Below are 20,746 nucleotides of genomic sequence, written 5' to 3' on the forward strand. Positions count from 1 at the left end.
AATTAAATGTTTGCATACAGATGTGATTTGAGTGGTACGTAAGCACATTTTAGAATTTTAGCAAAGCTTTGCCTATAAACATAAATATTATTTAGATTTAATGACAGGCATTGACATATACCCAAATTGAGAAAAGAGTGGAAAATTTCTAGAAATTAGTTCAGTCTGGTTATTCTTTTACATAAAGATAGGCTTAAGCTCAGGAGGATGGAGCTTGGAAGGATTACAGAGGTGATTAAATGTTCATTAGGTAGCAACTAATATCTCATTGTTTTTAAATTTTATATTTTAAACTTTTTATTTGATACAAATTTTTAAAGTTTTAATAGTTTAGAGAAATACAACAGATGTCAGCAAATTCTAATGATTTGTAAGATGGTTAAATATAGAGAATTTAATTGTATTTTATGGATAGTGAACAAAAAATGCTCACTGCTTGTAAATTTTCTACTGCAAAAAGCTATATGTCATTGAAAATTAAGTGTGAAAGTAAAAATGTAAAATTGTAAAAATGTTCACATTTTAAAATGAAATCCCCATTTTTGAATACATAGCATATCAAACACTGAATGGTCTTTGGTTACTCTTGTATGCATTCTTTCATTGATATGAAAATATTTATTGAACACATTAATAACTCAGTCCCAGTTTTGTTGTTGTTGTTGTTGTTTTGTTTTGTTTTGTTTTTCTGAGCTGGAATCTCACTCTGTTGCCCAGGCTGGAATACAGTGATGCCATCTCAGCTCACTGCAACGTCCGCCTCCTGAGTTCAAGCGATTTTTCTGCCTCAGCCTCCAGAGTAGCTGGGGTTACAGGCATCCACCACCACCCCTGGTCAATTTTGTGTGGCTTTGGTAGAGACAGGGTTTCAGCATGTTTGCCAGGGTGGTCTTCATCTCCTGACCTCATAATCCACCCACCTCAGCCTCCCAAAGTGCTGGGATTACAGATGTGAGCCACTGCGCCAGGCCAGTCCCTGTTTTAAGGAGTATGTGGCCTGCTTGCATTTGAGTCATCAGGCATCTATAATACAGTGGGATAATGCTTTAATAGAAGTATAAAATTATGACAGGCTCGTTGAGAACCAAAGCAACTCTGAGTCCTTTGGAACAGAATCAGTGGAGATTTATTTGAACTGGAATCTAAAGGGTTAGAAGTAGATTGTCAGGTGATAGAAATGGAGAACAAGGCAGAGGGACATGTGCAAATGTTTTTGTTAAGAGAAATCATGGGATATCCATGAATGAGCGAGCAATTTGGCTTGAGTTAAAATCTTAAGCAGAGAATTTCACCTTGTACCTAGAGAAGCAGGCAGTGAGGACTAATGGTAATGGTTTAATCTAACTAATTCTAATTTAGCTATGAAGAGTCAATTTTTTTTTTTTTTTTTTGAGATGGAATCCCACTCTGTCTCCCAGCTGGAGTGCAGGGGTACGATCTCAGCTTACTGCATCCTCTGCCTCCCAGGTTCAAACAATTCTGTTGTCTCCGCTTCCCAAGTAGCTGGGACTATGGGTACGTGCCACCGTGCCCAGTTAATTTTTGTAGAGACGGGGTTTCACAATGTTGGCCAGGATGTTCTCGATATCTTGACCTCGTGATCTTCCCACCTCAGACTCCCAAAGTGTGGGGATTACAGGCGTGAGCCATCACACCCAACCGAGACAATGTTTCTATACTGTGACAAAAATGGAGAATAGTTAGAGGGAGAATAATTAGGATACCCTTGAGGCAGTACCAGTTAGAGATGCTGATGGTGGTGGAAGTGAAGATAAGTACATGGGGTAGGTAGATGGACAGCTTAAGATATAGAAGTATTGGAATTGGTGATTGACTGGCTCTGTGTAAGTATGATTCTAGGATAACCTCCCAATTTTTTGCTTAAATCTGTGGATAGTAATTACCACTAAGTGGAATATATAGTCAGAAAAAGAAAAGAAGATAAGTTTTTTTTAGGGCATGTTGCCTATGAGGCACTCAGATATAGTAGTGTGGCAGGCAGAAGTCTATTATAGATATGATGGTCATGTAATTTATTTTTCAAGCCAAGGCATTTTTGACAATGTAAAGGATTGTCGTTATTGATTACACTTGGACAGTAGTGATTCAAAGACTGACCTGGGCAAACCATGATGGCCAGTTGATTTAATGTAGGATGATACCTGTTTTCTTATTTCTTTTGTAATAACATGTGCACAATGAGGGAAATAAAGCCCTTTCTTGCTATCTATGATACAGGTATTTTGAAAACTTTTGTATATTGAAGAACTTATTAAGTCATTTGTTTTAGAATATTTTGATGAATTGAAAGAATATGGTCCAATTCATATTCTGTGGTCAGCATCAGAAGAGGATCTGGTTGATATTCTAAAAGATGTTGCCAGCTGCATTGACAGATGCTGTAAGGCCACTGAAAAGCGGATGTCTGGACTTGCAGAGGCCCTGCTTCCTGTTGTACATGAGTATGTGCTTTATAGTGAAATGTTAATGGTAAGAACGCCTAACTCTAATAGTACCTCAGTCCCTTACCCGATTATAAGCTCTAGAAAGACAACTATACTCCTTTTCTTTAAAACCAGTATCTTTTTGTCTTAGCTGGTTGTTTTGCATGTAGATGTTCAATAAATATTTGTTCACTGTGTGCCTAAATAAATGAAGCAACCTATTGATAAAAAGCAAGAATTTTCAATACTCAATAGCAACATCAACAACTTACCAGATTACACATAGACTTGAAGCATCCTCAGTTGAAATTTATGTAGGGAATATGATTAGTTTTTCCAAACCTTTTGAAATTTTACTTTAAAATTTTTTTAGTGTGTTGGGGATTTCTTTTCATGAAAGAACTGCTCTCCTGCTTCTAGGTACATTTGATTTAGCAATATATTTAGTACCATTATGTGGAAAGTACTTGAGTCAGATCTTGATGTTCTGCCTTCTGGTTTCTTTTAAAATAAATCTTTCAAGTTAAAATGTTTTTCTTTCACTGTTTGAAAAGGCTTTTATTCCTCTTATATCAAAGTTTTGCATTTACTTCCTCAGTTCAAGTTAAGGTTTCCAGATACTTAGAATTTAGCAATGCTATCTGCAAAGCTAATGTTTTTCATCCAGTGTTTTTCTGTGCCCACAATACTTTGCACAGGCAAATTGGCACCCTCAGGTCTCTGGTGTTTTTAGGGTGGTGGTGGGGAGGGAGCCAGCTTCCATTCAGATATATAGCTCCTTTTTTCTGTTCTTTATAATGGGAACCATAGTTTCTTTTGACACGTACCCTTGATTTCTAGAGATTTCTTTCCATTTTTCTCTTTCTTTAAAACTTTTCCTTGTTTTGGTAAGAAAAGCTCACTTTGTCTTTCAGCTTGAGATCTGCCTCTCTTGTTTGTCATGTGTAGGTTTCCTTTGACAGAGCCATTAAATATTGCACAGACATTTCAGGCTTCTGTTGTTCTTCACTTTACTGGGGTCCTGTAAACAAAGCTTCTTGTTTCCCAAAAGCCTTCAGTGTTTCACTGTTGATGATGCTCTTGCCTCTCTCTGTCCATTTCCTTGGCTACATCCTTTGGTTTCACTTCATTATTGATCACTCCCTTTTGTAAATCTTCAAGAAGATCTGATTTGTATATTCTGTTTCCTTAATTAGTGTTTTCTCCTATATTATATCAAGGTGGAAATTATATAATTGAAGTCTTACATTATTAAGGGCATGGAAAATTATAATAAATATAATTATTTTATAGGCTCTCATTTGATTGAAACAATTTTTAGACTCCTAGGGTATAATAAGTAGTATTTATATAGCTGTTCTTGTTCTTTTTGATATTGGAATGTTCTCTTCAATTTGAGCTAAAATAATGAGAAATAATTCTTTGATTAAAATGATTAATTTCATGTAATTTTTACCAGTTGTCCCCTGAAGCAACCTTTTACTTAAAACACATTTGTGCATATGAAGCCCAGTACTTCATCTTTATTGAAACGGACCTTAAATAAATAGGACTGAATTAGAGAGTCAGTCATTTGGGTCAAAGAAAGGAAGGTCTTTCCTGACATTAAGGACAATTTAGCATTGAGGTAAATATAAAGGAATTTGTGATAATTAGTTGAATTTTCTGTGGACTTCTTCGCAACTAGGAAAAGTGTTCGTTTCCTTTGAATTTTTTTTTTTTAATTTTTTATTTTTTAAGAGACATGGTCTCACTCTGTTGCACAGGCTGGAGTGCAGAGGCATGATCATAGCTCACTGTATCCTCGAACTCCTGTGATCTTCCCATGTCTTTCTTCCAAAGTGCTGAGATGTGATATAGGTGTGAAGTACTGCACCTGGCCTGCTTTGAATGTCTTAAGAGTGCAAAACAACTGCACTAGGTGATTCTCAGGATACTCTCTATTCTTAATGCTTTTTGGTTATTATTTAAATAGCGTAGAACCATCTTGTTTGATGGAACTGATTTGTTTCTACTTTCTTTCCTTCTTTAAAACATCAGAAGGCCCTTCTCTTTTATGTCCTGTACTTCTTTTCTGGCTGGTTGAATTGTTTGCTTATCCAGAGTTTTATTTTTTCCTTAACCTGTTTAGGCCATTTGTGCCTATTAGAATGCCATTATTTAATGTTGTAAAAACCAGCAAAAGATGAGTACAAATAAAATGAGTCCTTGTGTCCATAAAGTCTAAGTTAGGTGTCTCGGAAGAGATGTGAATTACTTAAATACGTTGTAAAATGAGAAATGTAGGTGGATTCTGCACTCAAATTTCTTCACACAGGTGCTTTAAGTTTGCAAACTCTGAAACATGAAATCAAGCAAACAAGATGAAACCCCTATCGGTCAAAGAGGGAGCTATGATTTCTCATCAAAAGCTTGGCTAACTGATTAATATTTTATATTTTGAGCTAAAATAAAATGCTTAGGATATGAATGCATACTTCAGTTTTCTGATTACCCACCGTGATTTCCTGTTTGATTATCTGTCCCTTTGGAGTCAGATAAGAAGACTGCCACAGAGTGTAGATATTTCTAGTTGAGTGGCCCCTGTGACCTCCCATCTGCAACTAGTTCATCCCATAGTATATAATTCTAGTGCTTCTGTTTTTTTCTTGTTTTGCTCTTTACTATTTTTGAAGAATTGTACATGCCTAGAGTATTCCATCAAATGTAGTACATGTGTACAATGCTTAAATGGGTAAAATGTGTGTTAGGAAAACTAATAAAACATTTATGGAAAGAAAACCCCTCTTAAATATTTTATTTCAATATACCTTTTAGAGATTAAAAAAAGAAACAACTTTTTGAATATGTTATATCCCCAAATGACTGATGCCTTGGGGAAGAGATGCTATTTATATTCTTAAATATATATTTTTGTTATAGGAGATTATTAAAACTAAGTACAGCCTGTTTTATCCATGTGTTTTAATGTAAAGGGTGTTATGAGAAGAAGAGACCAAATACAAGCAGAACTGGATTCCAAAGTTGAAGCTTTGACCTACAAAAAGGCAGATGCTGATCTGGTAAGTTTTTAAGTTTCTTGATATAACTATGTAGAATTTATTGTCTAAAATTTTTATTAGCAATGTAGAGCTTCTTTACATGATTGTTTCTAAGCATTCAGCAAATTCTAGTAAAACTACTTTTTAAAATCTATAATACATTGAATACCATGTGAATTTACAAGGTTAACAATGATGCTTTTCTGCTTTTCTGACTTATGTCTCGTACTGTTAGCTCTAGTAAGAAAGCTAAAGATTAGAGGAGTTATAGTTATTGTGTAGAAAGATTGCAGTGATGTGACATTTTTTAAAAAGGAGATGACATGTTGGAAAAAATTATAAAAGGTAATGCTAGCATTATTCTAGCCTAGTAACTACTCAGTAAATAAATCTACTTTTTTCCTCACTTTTTGAGATATTTATATAAAATACATTAATGTTTCCATATACTTTTTTTTCTAGGTGTTGTTAAAATCTTTATGAAAGGGAATATCTTTGTTTGCAAGTTTAATCTTTATTTGAAAATGAGATCTAATGACATATAATGAGTTCTCACATATTCATTACTGGGCTTCATTAATTCTAAACATTTTGCTCAACTTTTATTGTCTCTCCTCATTTTAAATTTATACTGAAGTATTATAAAGCAAATTCTAGATATAGATTATTTTACCCATGATATTTTTATATTTATATTTTAGTATCTTTGCATTTTCAGAGTAATATTATCGGGTAGGAAGAATTATTCTCATTTTAAAAGAGAAAAGACACTTGAAAGAGAGTAACTTGCCTAAGTTTATATGTAGGTCTTGAAATGCAGAGTAGGATTGGAGGTGATGATGTCTCTTGCCTGCCTCAGACAGTGCTCCCTGTCAGAAAGCAGGTATAGAAGAGAGAGAAATGGATTGTTACTCTAATGAACTTCTACCGAGTGCATTATGAAAGATTTTTCAAATTTTCCTTTTTATTAAGGTTTTAGGTTGTTATTGAATACAATATTGAGTGCATTTACATCAGGTGAGTGGGGGAGTCCTTGAAACTTCTTGTAAATGTGTAGTATCGCAGCCTCCTCAGTCCTGACCTGGCCAAGGACTCTGCATTCCGTCCCCCCAGCACTTTAATTTTCTCCCAAACTTTATGACATAATATATGACTTCCTAATTAGTTTTCTTTGTGTGTATTTTACCTCTCTTGCCCTCTCCATAATTGAAACACCTTAAGGGCAGATTTTTGTTGTTGTTCACTGGGTATTCCCAGACCTTGTGCACTGCCTGGCACGTGGTAGTCACTCAATAAATACATAGTGAAGGAACGAGTGGAAGCTGCAGTGACTACTCTGATTTGTGAAAGCATATTGAAGACCTGAAGCATGAAGTCTCTGCAAAATCAGACTGTGCAATTATTTCGTTATTTAATTAATATTGTGAAAACCAGTAAAAGATGAGTACAAATACAAAGAGTCCTTATGTCTATGAAGTCTAACTTGCATGTCTCTATGCAACTTAGAATTCTTATGCTATGAATTATTCTCATGTTTCTTGACTGTGTATATTAACTGAAATGCTATTCTCCCCAGTGGAATGTGAGTGGGGAGTGGTGGGCTGCTGTGGACAGAGTAGGAGAAAGGAATCTGTGAGAGAATAACAAAATATAGAGCTAGAGGAACTAGTGCTCAAGGGAAAAATCATCTTTATGATTTAGAGAGAACCCAAAATTAACCTTTTCCATTTAGTAGGAAACAATCAACTCCTAACTCTCTCAATATATGTATAGTTAAGAAACATATGTGTGTATATATGTTTCATATATATATACACATACACGTGTATGTATATATACAAATATAAGTATATTCTTATATATGTAAGAATATGTATAGGAAACATATACATATGTTTCTTTACTATATATACATAGAGTTGAGTCAATTAGAAGGAACAATAATAGGATGGGTATGTGTATAGAAATTATAATTGCATCTTTTGAATTTTACAATTTGTTTTCAGTTGTTAAATAATAAGGATATTAAAGTTATGGTTAGACAGAATTTTGCTCTTGACAAAATACTAGGAAAAGTAGAATATTTTAAAGTTTCAGGAGAATAATAGCATGGTTGAAAAACCAAGCATATGTTCAGAATGGCTTATATTCATGTTTTAAAATGAAAGGAAGATTAGTTGGGATTGTTCCAACCACAAAAGCACAAGGGGAAAAAAAATAGCTTGGGTTCAAATATGGCTGGGATTTCCCAACTTAGTTTAAAAAAGCACATTTATTTTTCCATTGGACTTGCAAATATTTTGTCTTCTGCTTAATCAGAACTTCCTTGATACCGCATTATAACTTAATCATCAGTATATATTTATGATTTCATTTGTGTGTGTGTGTGTCATGCATGTCTACTATAAAGTGTTTAATACCCATGTAGTTGCTACATTGTAAGATTGTAAAAATTTAAAACTTTAATTATCTGCATTATAGCCTGTAAGATACTTTTGGTTGATTAAATTTCAAAACAGACACATTTAACAGAGGCCTTGCAGGTATTTTTTTGTTACTCATCAAAACAAATCTTTCCTAAAATTTATGGGGACTGATTTAATGATTTGTGAATGGCACTGTTTATATTTTCAAACAGTTAATTTGTTTATAGGTCTTCTCACTTCCAAAATCCCTGTGTCTTACGATAGTATCTTTGGGAGACACCTACCTGAGTTACTCTAAAAATGAACTGGCCATGATTGGCCACAGAGAGACTGAAAGGAAGTTGCCTAGAAATATGCAGGATAGGGTCACCATGGCAACGTGCCCTTGTGAGGTCCTTCTAAGGAGCAGTCCTTTGCAGTCACCATGACGACCCTGGCAGAGAACTGAATATAGCAATCCGCCTGGTTGTTTACCATGGCAACTCAGACAGGGCCATTTCGGAGACAACTTTGGGGCCATTTCTATGGAGACATTGGGGCAACCTTCAGAGGCTCCATCAAATTCACCTTTGGGTGGGATGCTACGTGCAAACCCAGCAAAGCGACTGATAATGAAAAGGTCAGTGAAACGAAGCTCTAATAAGAAAGGCAAAGATTAGAGGAGTTATAGTTATTGTATAGAAAGATTGCAGTGATGTGGCATTCCAGAGGACATTTGACTATGTCAGGTGACATTTGTGTGGGTTTTGTGGCATGCAAATACAAGAGCTCTGGTCTTTTTACCTTGCCTATAACCCCGCATGTGTTGTAAATGAACAATAATGGCATCACAGTTATTTTTTCTTATCACACAGATATATACACAAATGCTATGTGTCTTTCTGCAAACTAAAATAATAGCTGATAATGAGGTCCTCTTATATAACCTGGGTAGTTGTAAAGTGGCTCCTTCTTAGAGTTTGTGGTTTGTAGTTCTTACCTCACAGCAATAAAAATAATGGTTTCAAAATAACCTAAGTCAGTAAAGATATTCTGAATATTCATTTGAAGGTCAGTTCAACTGTTTATGTAGAGTTTTGTCATCAAAGCTTTGAAATTTGATAGATCAAAGATCAAATTCTAGTTCACCTGTTTATTTTGTGACCCAGGACAAGTTTTCTAACTTCTTCTAGCCTCATTTTACCATGTATAGTTTGATGAAATTATTAGTACCTTTCTAATAGGCTTAAGGATTAAATTACATAATGCAAATAAATTGCTTGGATCATAGTAAGCAGTCAGTAGTCTTTAGCTGCTGTTATTCTGATGATGATATAGAGGTAATATTTGAGATTGGTCCTGTGAAATAGCTATGGAATTGTTTATTGCAAAGCACAAGGAATATTTCAGGTAGAATGGATATTATGAAAAGTATTACAAGCTCAAAAAGCATGCTAAATTGATAAAATGAGATTGACTCATGGAGGGGAGGGTACACTGAGGGAGAGGGGATGTGACTTAAAGGTGGACTACAGTCAGGTGGAAAGGAGGCCTTATCTGTCAGGTTGAGAAATATATACTTTATCCTTTGGTCAGTTTGGATCTAGTGAGAACCTGAACTGAAGAGGGAGGCCGTGGAGTGGCAGAGAAGTGTTAATTTGAGAAAGAAGTAAGGAGAGGATAGGATCCATGTCACTTAAAGAATGAGGGGCAGCCAATGTTTCAAGTTGCTAATAACTCTAGCATTTCTGACTTGCAGCAGGGCAGATAGTGGCTCTCTATGCTGAGCTACAGATTAAAAAGTGTAGAAATTTGGAGGTGTGCAACTTTACATATTGATAAGGTGATATTTAAGGTAGAGGTATTCAACAAAAACTTTTCAGCAAAGTTAATTAGGTATTTACCATATGAACATCACTATTCCCAGCACTGGTGAAAGAAACCAGTTCCTCATAAGGCTTATATTCTAGTGGGTTTAAAAAAAAAGTTAATAATTAAACTTTATAGTATGTTGTGATACAGTGCTAAGTGTGAAGGAGACAGAATGTTGAGGAGCAGTGCAATTTAGAATTAGGGGTCACTAAAATATTCACTAAGGAGATAATGTGTAAGTAATATGTGTACCTGGGGGAAGAGGCTTTCAGGCAGAGGGGACAGTATATGCAAAATGAAAGTAGGCTTATACATTCCAGATAATACAAGAAGGTCAGTGTTGCAGAAATGAAGTGAGCAAGTAGAAGAGTTGTGGGAAATGAAGTCAGAGAAGTAACCAGGGATTAGAACATATAGGGTCTTATAAGGTTTTGATCTCAGTGAGACAGGAAAATAGTTGAATAGAGGAGTAACATAATCAAACTTAAGTTATGAGATGATTATTGTGCCTGGGAAAAGCACAAGATAATGTACATATGCTATGTGCATGGGATGGAGGAGAGCCGAAGCTGGAGAGTAGCTCTTAACAGTATTCCCAGTGAGACATGATAGCTTGGACCAGAGCAGAAGTGATGTGAAGGGGTCAGAAGCTGAGTGTGTTTCACAGGAATGGCTGTTTGTTATTTGGCGGGCTGTGGATCATGAGACAATAAGAAGAGGTGAGGATGATTCGGAGGTTTTAGACTGAGCAACTGGAAGGTAATAGCTGGCATTAATTGAGATGAGGAGACTTTGGAAACAACAGGTTTAATGGGGAAGATAAGTTTCTCATATTTGGTCAGGTAAAGTTTATTTGCCTATTAAGTCACCCAGGTGGAGCTATTGAGTAGGGAGTTACATGTAAAAATTCATACGTTTAGCTGAAGATATATATTTGGAAGTTATTACCAAATAGATGATATTTAAAGCTATGAGATTTGTCAAGGTCATTAAAGTATGAGAAAAGAGAGAAGAAAGGTGGCCAGTAAGATCCTTGGCATATTTCAACATTAAGAGATTAATGATAATGGAAGAATCAGAATTTCTGGCTGATGAGGAGAAGGAAAAGAATTTGATTCAGCTTTGGCTGGTGATAAATCATTGCACCAGTAAGATGAACTAAACAGATCTGATTAGGGTCACCCAACTTTTTAAACCAATTCTCCATTTGTGAGGCATTTCTAAAAACAATTTGATATATGATAATTAAGATATTTCAAGAGTAATTGAGTTGGATTATGTGTTCCAATAAAGAAGATATTCAATGAAATAGATACTGTTCTATGAAAGTCATAATTTTTGACTGGGATGATAAAGGTATAATAATAACTGAGATTATGAGAAAACTCAGATATTTGGAGAAACTTGTGGGCTTTGCCATTTTGTTATAAGTTTTCAGAATCAGAGCTTCTGTTTGAAAATGCTTATTCATTTCACTGCTTAACTGTAAAATAAATAAGATTCATCTGTGGTGCTAAATAATACTGCATATCTATTTTATTTTTATTTTTGAATGGATGATTTATAGTTTTCCACTCAAAGCATTCAAATATAAATGAGTATGAATACATTTGACATTTAGCAATATGTGCATAGAATTGGAAAGTTGGATCTAGATATAATGCCATAGCTGTTTAGCAGTATATTTATGTGAGCAAAGAAATGCATTTTCATAAGATCATCATAGTCTGGATTTTTACACGGCCACATTCAGTGGATACAAACAGATCCCAGATTATTCAAGCTGGTCCTTACTCAGTATGGCATGCTATTTTTGGCTGGTATTTTACTCTCATCCTTAAATAGAGGTTATTAATTTTCAAATGATCTTGGCAATGTACTAAATGCTGTACAGAGCAAGATTGCCTTCTCTCTAATTCTAGGAAGCTTTAAAGAAATAATATTGACATAGTGAACCTTTCTTGTGATCAGAGGTGAAGGTCCCTTCTTCCTTTCCTTAAGTATTTTCTGGCTCACTTCTCTCCTGAACTTTTTACAAATTATTCCTCTCTATATGCCTCATTTCTTAATATAATCTATTTTCTACTACGCTTTTTTTGTCTGTTTGCATGAATGTGTCTGTCTGTCATGTACAGATACACACGCATCCACACATGTACACACAGATACATAGCAATAAAGAACGTGGCAGTGTCCAGTGGGATGAGAAGAGGCTTTCTTTTTTTTTCCTTGCGTATTTCCTTTCACCAGTTTATCCGAAAAGGGACCTGGCTGACATTTCCTCAAAACTTATTGGTCAGAATTGTGAAAAGTCAGGATGAAATCAGTCACATGGAGTGGGAATGTGGCCGTCAGAATTTACTTACCAGCTACAATACACCCCCTGTTACAGATACCTGAAAAAATTGGGGCCTTTCCAAAACGTAATGTGGAGAATGGAGGTTGGATTCTAGATAAAACAATAATAAATGCTGGCCACAGACAGTGCATCAGGGTAGTGGGTTTGCATACACACAGCTGGCTAGGAATTTGGAATGGAGCATGAGTGATGCCATAATCAAGAGGCCCTCAGCAGGCAGCTCCTCCCAGAAGAAAGTACCAGGTAGTGCCTAGAATTCCTTTCCCTCTGTGCCTTCTCTGGCAGCCCTCCTTCATCCAAGGCTTTATTGGCTTCAGTTGTAGGTATGAAAGCAAAACTGTGTGCTCCTATTTATATAAACTTGTAAAGGATAATAATGAATATTTTATTAAATTGCAAAAATTACTGTATCTACCTTATGAATAAGAGTCTGTTGAGCCTGAGATCTCTGGTTGGAATTTTACCATGTTGGATTTTTCTCTCTGTCATTTACTTTTGTGCCCCTGGCATTTCCAAACAGAGCAGTCTCTGAAAAGTATTTAATATAAGGTCTTAATCCCAGTTGCAGAGTTGTGTGTAATTTAAAGCACAGCATTTTGTGGCAGAGGCCACTTACTGCCTTTGTAGTCCTGATCAAGTTACTTAGCATTCTCCATACGTTAGTTTTCTCAACTCTGAGAGATGTGGGTAATACCTTACCTAGAGTGTTGTTAAATGAGCATATCGAAACTCAGCCCAGTGCCTAACCAGTATTAGATTGCAAATATTTCTAGAAACAATGTTAAAGGAGCTTTCTTTGAAGGATATATTTGGTGTTTGAAAGTTTGGAAAGTGTTAACTGCAGTCCTGCTTGTGAGACCTCCACGGTGTTAAAATAAGAAAAAAGAAAAAGCAAGGCAGCAATTAGTTTGAGCTGTGTAGTGCCCTACCTGGTCACTCTAGGCAGTTACATAGATACTTGAAATTGTGTCTGAATTTATGCAGACTATTCAGAAGTTGTGCTTTGGACTCTTATGGAATTATTTACTAAACTCACTCGATGTTGTACCATCGATTTGTAAGAAGGACATTTTAGGGAGAACCATAAACCCATTTATGATAAATGTCGACAGCACTGACTATTTTATATTTTTCCTTTATGAGACCTCAGGAGAAAGCTTTTATTTACATTTCAGCACCAGCAATACGGCTTCATTTCTCCTGAGTAGCTAGTGTACTTTCAGCTTATACACATCTTGGGTTTTATACCAGATCCTGTCCTATTTATCTCACTTTTTACATTAGTTACTAGACAATTGAGAGCCCCAATTCCAATCCACTCCTTTCCGGCAAGTGTGTCTTTTGTGTGTCAAATTCACCATTGGCTTTATCTTGTTTTTTTCCTTACTCTCATGTTTTCATTGCACTAATATCTTTACTTTCTATCTTTAAACTTGCAGAGTACAATTTTGGAAGCTCTCTTACATGGAATATGGAATCTAATAAGGAATAAATTAGAAACAAATTAATAAGAACTAGAGGCAAAGTATTCCAAATCATTTTAAAGACCACACATTTCTTACAACATATTGTGACCCACCCTGCCCAAACATGTTTTTAGTTATTTCTTTTGAAATTCATAAACACCATCATGTCTGTTATGAACACAAACCTGAACACAGAATGACTCATGCAACCATTACCCAGAAAACTTGTCAAGAGATATTTGAGGGTGAGGCAAAAAATGCTGTACTCTTTTCAGATTTTACCCGTGAAATTTGCTTAGGAAAGTAACAACATATTAAGGTTTACTAATTTGAAAATAGAACATATAAATGTACAGTCTTGATGAATAAGGCCTGTGTATGTTTCTGGTGGATGAGGGTGAAAGGGAAGAAGAAAGAAAAAGACAAAGACTGTGGAAAAAAGAGAGGCATTGTGACAGTGTTGCAGATACTTTCTAAAGAAAGACTAAGCTCTGAGTCTTTCTCTAGGAAGATTTTTTTTTTTTTTTCTGTTGCCTTAACTGGTAACAGAAAAAGTAACAGATGGACAAGTAAAAGGGGTAGTTTAAAATTCAAGTCATTTCTTCTCAGGATTTTAAGATATGCTACTTACGTGTCCTTTGGATTTGTGGTGTGTTTTGTGGGGTTTGCCTGCCATAGATAGAAAGTTTAAATAGCCTTCCTATATAGAAACTCAAAATAGATTCAATTTCTTTTGAATTTAGACTTTTTGTTAATAAGAAATATGTCCTAAGGATCTGTCCTACATATCTTTTTCCCTCCTGGCCCTGCCTGGGCACTTAATAAATATTTCATTATGCTTAGAGCAGTAACACACTGGGAATCAGATGCCGGGAGAGCGCTTTGATTCACTTTTATTTAACTTGTGACCTTAATCAGACATTAATTATTCATTATCCATGAACATGCCGAAATTATGCTTAAAAAATTTTTTTTGAAGATGAATTAACATTTATAAATCTAGGACTTGTGTTAGTAAAAATTTTGGTAAGTTATAGTATGAATGTGTAAAGGGTTAGAGAATACATCATGATACTCTAAAACATTTAAAGCATAAATAGTTTGTTGTTGTTGTTGTTGTTGTTGTTGTTTTGAGACAGAGTCTAGCTCTGTCACCCAGTCTGGAGGGCAGTGGCACAATCTCAGCTCACTGTAACCTCTGTCTCCTGGGTTCAAGTGATTCTCCTGCCTCAGCCTCCCAAGTAACTGGGATTAAGGCATGTGCTACCATGCCCAGCTAATTTTTGTATTTTTTGTAGAGACAGGGTCTCACCATGTTGGCCAGGCTGGATCTCGAACTCCTGATCTCAAGTGATCCACCTGCCTCGGCTTCCCAAAGTGCTGGGATTATAGGCGTGAGCCACCACACCTGGCCTAAAGTATAAATAGTTTGCTATTAAATATCAAAAGTTGTGTTCCCACAAAATAGAGAACCAGTAGTTATCCTTCTAGCACATTTGGATATCACCAAATTGAGAATGCATTTTGAATTATTACAGGCAAACCTTGGAGATACTATGTTCAGTTTCAGACTGCCACAATAAAGCTAGTCACAAGAAATTTTTGGTTTCCCAGTGCATATAAAAGTTATGTTTGCACTATACTGTAGTCTATTAAGCATGCAATAGCATTAGGTCTTAAAAATGTACACCTTATTTAAACAGTACATCATTGTTAAAAATGCTAATGATCATATGAGCCTTCAGAGGGCTGTAATCTTCTTGCTGGTGGAGTGTCTTGCCTCCCTGTTGATGGCTACCGACTGATCACAGTGGTGGTTGATAAAGATTGGGTGGCCCTGGCAATTTCTTAAAAGTATGAGAACAAGGAGGTTTGCTGCATAGATTGCTTCTTCCTTTCACTGATGAATTCTCTGCATGCAGTGTTAACTAAGTTTACATAATATTCTGTATTCTGTGTAACTAAGTTTACATAATATTCTGAATTCTTTGTGGTCACCTTAACAAATATAGCATCTTTACCAGGAGCAGATCCTACTTAAAGAAATCAGTTTCTTTGCTCATCCATAAGAAGCAACTCTTCATCTCTTCAAATTCTGTCATGAGATTGTAGCAATTCAGCCACCTCTTCAGGCTCTACTTCTAATTATAGTTCTGTACAATTTCTGTCACACCTGCAGTTACTTTCTCCACTGAAGTTTGGAATCCCTCAAAGTCATCTATAAGAGTTGGAAACGACTTCTTCCAAATTTCTATAAATGTTAATATTTTGATCTGCTCCCATGAATCACAAATATTATTCATGGAATCTAGAATGGTGTATTCTTTCCAGAATATTTTTCATTCCCATCAAGGGAATCACTATCTATGGCAGCTACAGCCTTACAAAATGTATTACTTAAATAATAAGACTGGAGACTCTAAATGACTCCTTGACCCATGGACTGTGGAAGTTATGTTAGCTGGCATGAAAGTAATATTAATCCCCTTGTACATTTCCATCAGACTTCTTCAGTGACCAAGTACATTGTCAATAAACTAATATTTTGAAAGGAATCTTTTTTACTGAGCAGTAGATCTCAAGAGTGGGCTTAAAATATTCAGTAAACCATGCTGTAAACAGATAACACTGTCATCCAGGCTTTGTTATTCCAGGTATAGAGCACAGGCAGAGTAGATTTAGCATAATTCTTAAGGGATCTAGGATTTTCAGAATGGTAAATGAGCATTGGCTTCAACTTAAAATCACCAACTACATTAGCTCCTAATCAGGCTGTCCTTTGAAGCTAGGCATTGACTTTTCCTCTCTAGCTATGAAAGTCTTAGATAACATCTTCTTCCAACATAAAACTTTTGTGTACATTGAAAATCTGTTGTTTAGCATAGCCATCCTTATCAATGATCATAGTTATCTTCTGGATAACTTGTTACAACTTCTACAACAGCAGTTATTGCTTCACCTTGCATTTTTATATTACGGAAATAGGTTCTTTCCTTAAACCTGCTGAATCAACCTCTGCTAGCTTCAAACATTTCCTCTCCAGCTTCCTCACCTCTCTCAGCCTTCATAAAATTGAAGAGTTAGGGCATTGCTCTGGATTAGGCTTTGGCTTAAGGGAATGTTATGGCTGGTTTGATCTTCTATTCAGACCACTGAAACTTTCTCCATATCAGCAATAAGGCATTTTTTGCTTTCTTATAATTGATGTGTTTACTGGAATAGCAGTTTTAATTTCTTCCAAGGACTTTTTCTTTGCTTTCAGAACTTGTCTAACTGTTCTGTGCAAGAGGCCCATCTTGCAGCCAGTCTCAGCTTTCAAAATGCCTTCCTCACTAAATTTAATCATTTCTAGCTTTTGATTTAAAGTGAGAGATGCGCAATTCTTCCTTTCACTTGAACACATAAAAGCCATTGTATGGTTATTAATTGGCCATATTTCAATATTATTAGGTCTCCAGGAATAGGAAGGAGAGGAACAGAGACAGAATGGTCGGTGGTAGTCAGAACATACACATTTATGGATTGGAGTCACTGCTCTATATGAACACAGTTCCCCCGCTCCAAATTACAGTGGCAACATGAAACACTACACAGATCACCATGACAGATTTGATAATAATGAAAAAGTTTGATATGTTAAGAATTGCCAAAATGTGACACATATGAAGGAAGCACATGTTGTTGGAAAAATGATGCTGATAGGCTTACTTAGTACAAGGTTGTCACAAAGCTTCAATTTGCTTNAAAAAAAAAAAAAAAAAAAAAAAAAAAAAAAAAAAAAAAAAAAAAAAAAAAAAAAAAAAAAAATGGAATATCTGCAAAGCACAGTAAAGCACAGTACAATAAAATGAAAGACAGTATATTTAGTAGACTTTGGGGAGTAAGCCTTTTTTTTCTGCTGAATCTTAATAGTCAATTTAGGGGGATGTCAATGCCCCAATCACATGCCCATTCAACTTTTAGAGAATTTCTAGACTCAAACTACTGTTTTCATTTTATAAGCATATTTGACATCTATTTAGTACATTTTGTATGCCAGGCACTGTGCCGATCATTTGCATATGTCAGCCAATGTCTAATCCTATGAGATAGGTAGTAGTTTGTTCCCATTTTTGTAGATGAGAAAATTGAGTCCTAGAGAATAAATCAACAAATAGTTCTTAGCTCCTTCGATGTCCAGGTCCTGGGTGGAAGAGATACTGTGGTGAAGAAGACTGACAAAGACCCTCTCCCTAAGAAGCTTATTCTCTAGCGGAAGAACAGTGAAAATAAGTTTTAAAAAAATTAAATGTATGTGATAATTTTAGACCATGATTAGTGCTATAAAGAAAATAAAACAGGGTACTATGATAAAGAGTACTAGGAGAGGAAGTATCTAGAGTGATCAGAGGAGGTCTTTCTGAGATGACCTTGAGAACAGAACCAAATCATGATAAGGGGGCATTGATCCAAATTCCGGAGCACCAGTGTTGGAAGAAGGAGGAAGAACCATGATCCTCTGAAATGAGAATGAATTCACATGATCCGGAGCCTCATTAAAGTTGCAAGTACCTAGAATATGAAGGATGGAGGGATAGCAGTCTGGCATGAGGACTGAAAGCAAGAGGGTGAAGAATGTGTAGGCCTTGGGTTGTTTTCTTCTGGTTGCAGTAGAGAGCCTCTGAAGGGTTTCGAGTAGGGAAGAGTTGTGATTTGACTTGTTACATGTTTTTAAATTTATTTCCAAGTGACAAACTTACAGCAAAGTTGCAAGTACACTTCAAAGACCTTCATTTCCTTTGAACCATTAGAGAATAAGTTGTAAATCTAATAACCCTTGAATAGTGTGTTTCTTATAAACAAGAATATTTTCCTATATAACTATAATACAACTATCAGTATCAATACATTATTTATATATTTATACTATCAAATGCTCAGACCCATTCAGGCTTCACCAGTGTTCTTTAATGTTTTTTGACAGTATTTAGTTAGATGTCTCCTTCAGTCTGGAACAGTTCTTTCATCTTCCCTTGACTTTCATGACCATTCTACATTTGAAGATTATTTTGTAGAATGCTTCCTATTTTAACTTGTTTCATATTTCCTTATGCTTAAATTTATATCATCAATCTTTGACAGTAATATCACGTGTTACTGTGATCCTCTCATTGATTCCTTTTAGATTGTACGTGATATTTATTTGTCCCATTAATGATCACTCAATCACTGATTAAGGCAATGTCCCTCTAGCTTCTCCACTATAAAATCACTCTTTTTCTGATGTAATTAATCAGTGTTTTGTGGGAAGCATCCTTGAGACTGATGATCCCATCCCTTGTTGTACTTTAAATTTATTCATGTGCGAATTTGTTTTTTATTTTAGGAAGTGGGTTTTATCCCACTATTGTCAGTACTTGTTTTGATACATGAGTTACCCAAATTAGATGATTGGGTCCATCTTCAAGCTGGCTTCTGTGCCCTTTTGACATGTTCACATCATTTTGATCACCTCTTTGCTTCTGATATAACAAAACATTCTGACTCTCTTGTACTGTACCTGTCTTAGCCCTTCTTAGCCCTGGAATCAGTCATTTCTCTAATGAGCCCTGGTCCCTTTTACTAGAAAAAGTTATATTTAGAATACAATATTTTGGCATTAGATATGTTCGTTGCTATTCAAGTATCACTATCTAAGACCTTCTTTAAGCAGAGCAAGGGAGTATGTCTGTTTAATCATACACACGCACACACACCCACACACACACGTTTTTATATCTATTATTTGTGTATTTAAATATATAATAAAACAATGAATTTACACCGAGACTCCAATTTTAACTTAGTTATATGGATTCATCCTTGATATTTTTTTCCCCATAGATGTAGTTCCTTTTCTGACAGTGAGAGACAGGCTCTCGTTATCTTTTCTAAGTCTGCTGATTTGATTGATCCCCCTGTATGTAACCAATCCTGCATAGCCCAAGTCGTCTTTCCTAAGTGGTGGCACTCCCCACTCCACCTGGGCTTTCACACACTGCATGGGCCACACCTCTACTTTACCACACTTCTGTTTCCCATGCCAGGTTTGCCTCCCATCCCCATATGGTGCCCTCTTCATCCTGCTTGGGCTGTTACTATCTACTCTTGGCCACTGTCTGTAGGAACCACCTCCTCATCTTGTTTTGACATTCTGCGCCAGGCCGCCATGACTTTGCCTCCTTTTCTCCACCAATGTGGACATTAATCTTGTACCTGCAGTGATGAACCTTTAGAGCAGAGCTGTTTAGGAAGAAAAAGGAGAAAGGAAGAGTTGATAGTTGCTTTCAAATGCTCACTCTGTTTCCTGCGTAGGAAAACAGAAAGTTATATTGAATCCAGTACCGTGGGTAGGAGGTGATGATGGCATAAACAAAGAAGGTAGTAGCGGAGATTTTGATAAGAAAGTTAAATGATTTGCTCACAGTTATACAGCTAGTTAAATAGCAGACCCAGAGCTGTAACCTAACTCTGTACACTCCCTGATGTATCATAAATACATTTTTTTTCCCTGATGGGTGGGTCTGAAGTCTAGGAAGATAAGAAGATTTTAAGGCAAGTAACAATTATCTGCTACTAAAATCAAAGCAAAAAGGAATAAAAGTTTGGTGTTTTCTTCTTTTATCTTCTTTAAAAAATATACTTAGTTTTCATAATAAATTGTAAATTGCAACTTGGAAATGCTTTGAAATACATAGGGAGATGAGAAAATTTTAAGGAAAGTAACAATTATCTGCTCCTAAAATCAAAGCAAAAAGGAATAAAAGTTTGGTGTTTTCTGCTTTTATCTTCTTTAAAAAATATACTTAGTTTTCATAATAAATTGTAAATTGCTACTTGGAAATGCTTTGAAATATATAGAGTTATAATTATCTCAGAGAGTTGAAAGTCTTTTTTTCTTTCAAGGAATTATTTTATAGAATTATGCATTAACTAGATCAACAAGTCATACTAAAACTAATTGATGACAATAATGATAACTAACATTTCTTAAGCACACACGATGTGCCGGGCAGAGTTCTAAATGTTCTATGTGTATTGTTTCATTTAAGTCTCACGTAATATGGTGGGGTGTAGGTACTATTATTTTCCTCATTTTATAAGCTTTTATATTTGTTTTTAATGTGACAGTTGAGTAACA

The 20,746-nt window shown here is 35.6% G+C and overlaps 1 protein-coding gene across 3 annotated transcripts in view; it reads left to right on the forward strand.

The window, feature by feature from the left end:
• Nucleotides 1–20,746, forward strand: part of SNX7 (sorting nexin 7) — a 99,809-nt gene that overhangs the window by 37,674 nt on the left and 41,389 nt on the right. For all 3 annotated transcript variants that reach the window (XM_037729662.1, XM_017503751.2, XM_017503752.2), the window contains exons 6-7: nt 2,291–2,490; nt 5,420–5,506. In XM_037729662.1, coding sequence (XP_037585590.1) covers nt 2,291–2,490; nt 5,420–5,506 — 287 coding nt within the window. The remainder of the gene's footprint in view (nt 1–2,290; nt 2,491–5,419; nt 5,507–20,746) is intronic.

The sequence above is a fragment of the Cebus imitator genome, unplaced genomic scaffold (assembly GCF_001604975.1).
Source record: "Cebus imitator isolate Cc_AM_T3 unplaced genomic scaffold, Cebus_imitator-1.0 Scaffold314, whole genome shotgun sequence".
Taxonomy (NCBI): domain Eukaryota; kingdom Metazoa; phylum Chordata; class Mammalia; order Primates; family Cebidae; genus Cebus; species Cebus imitator.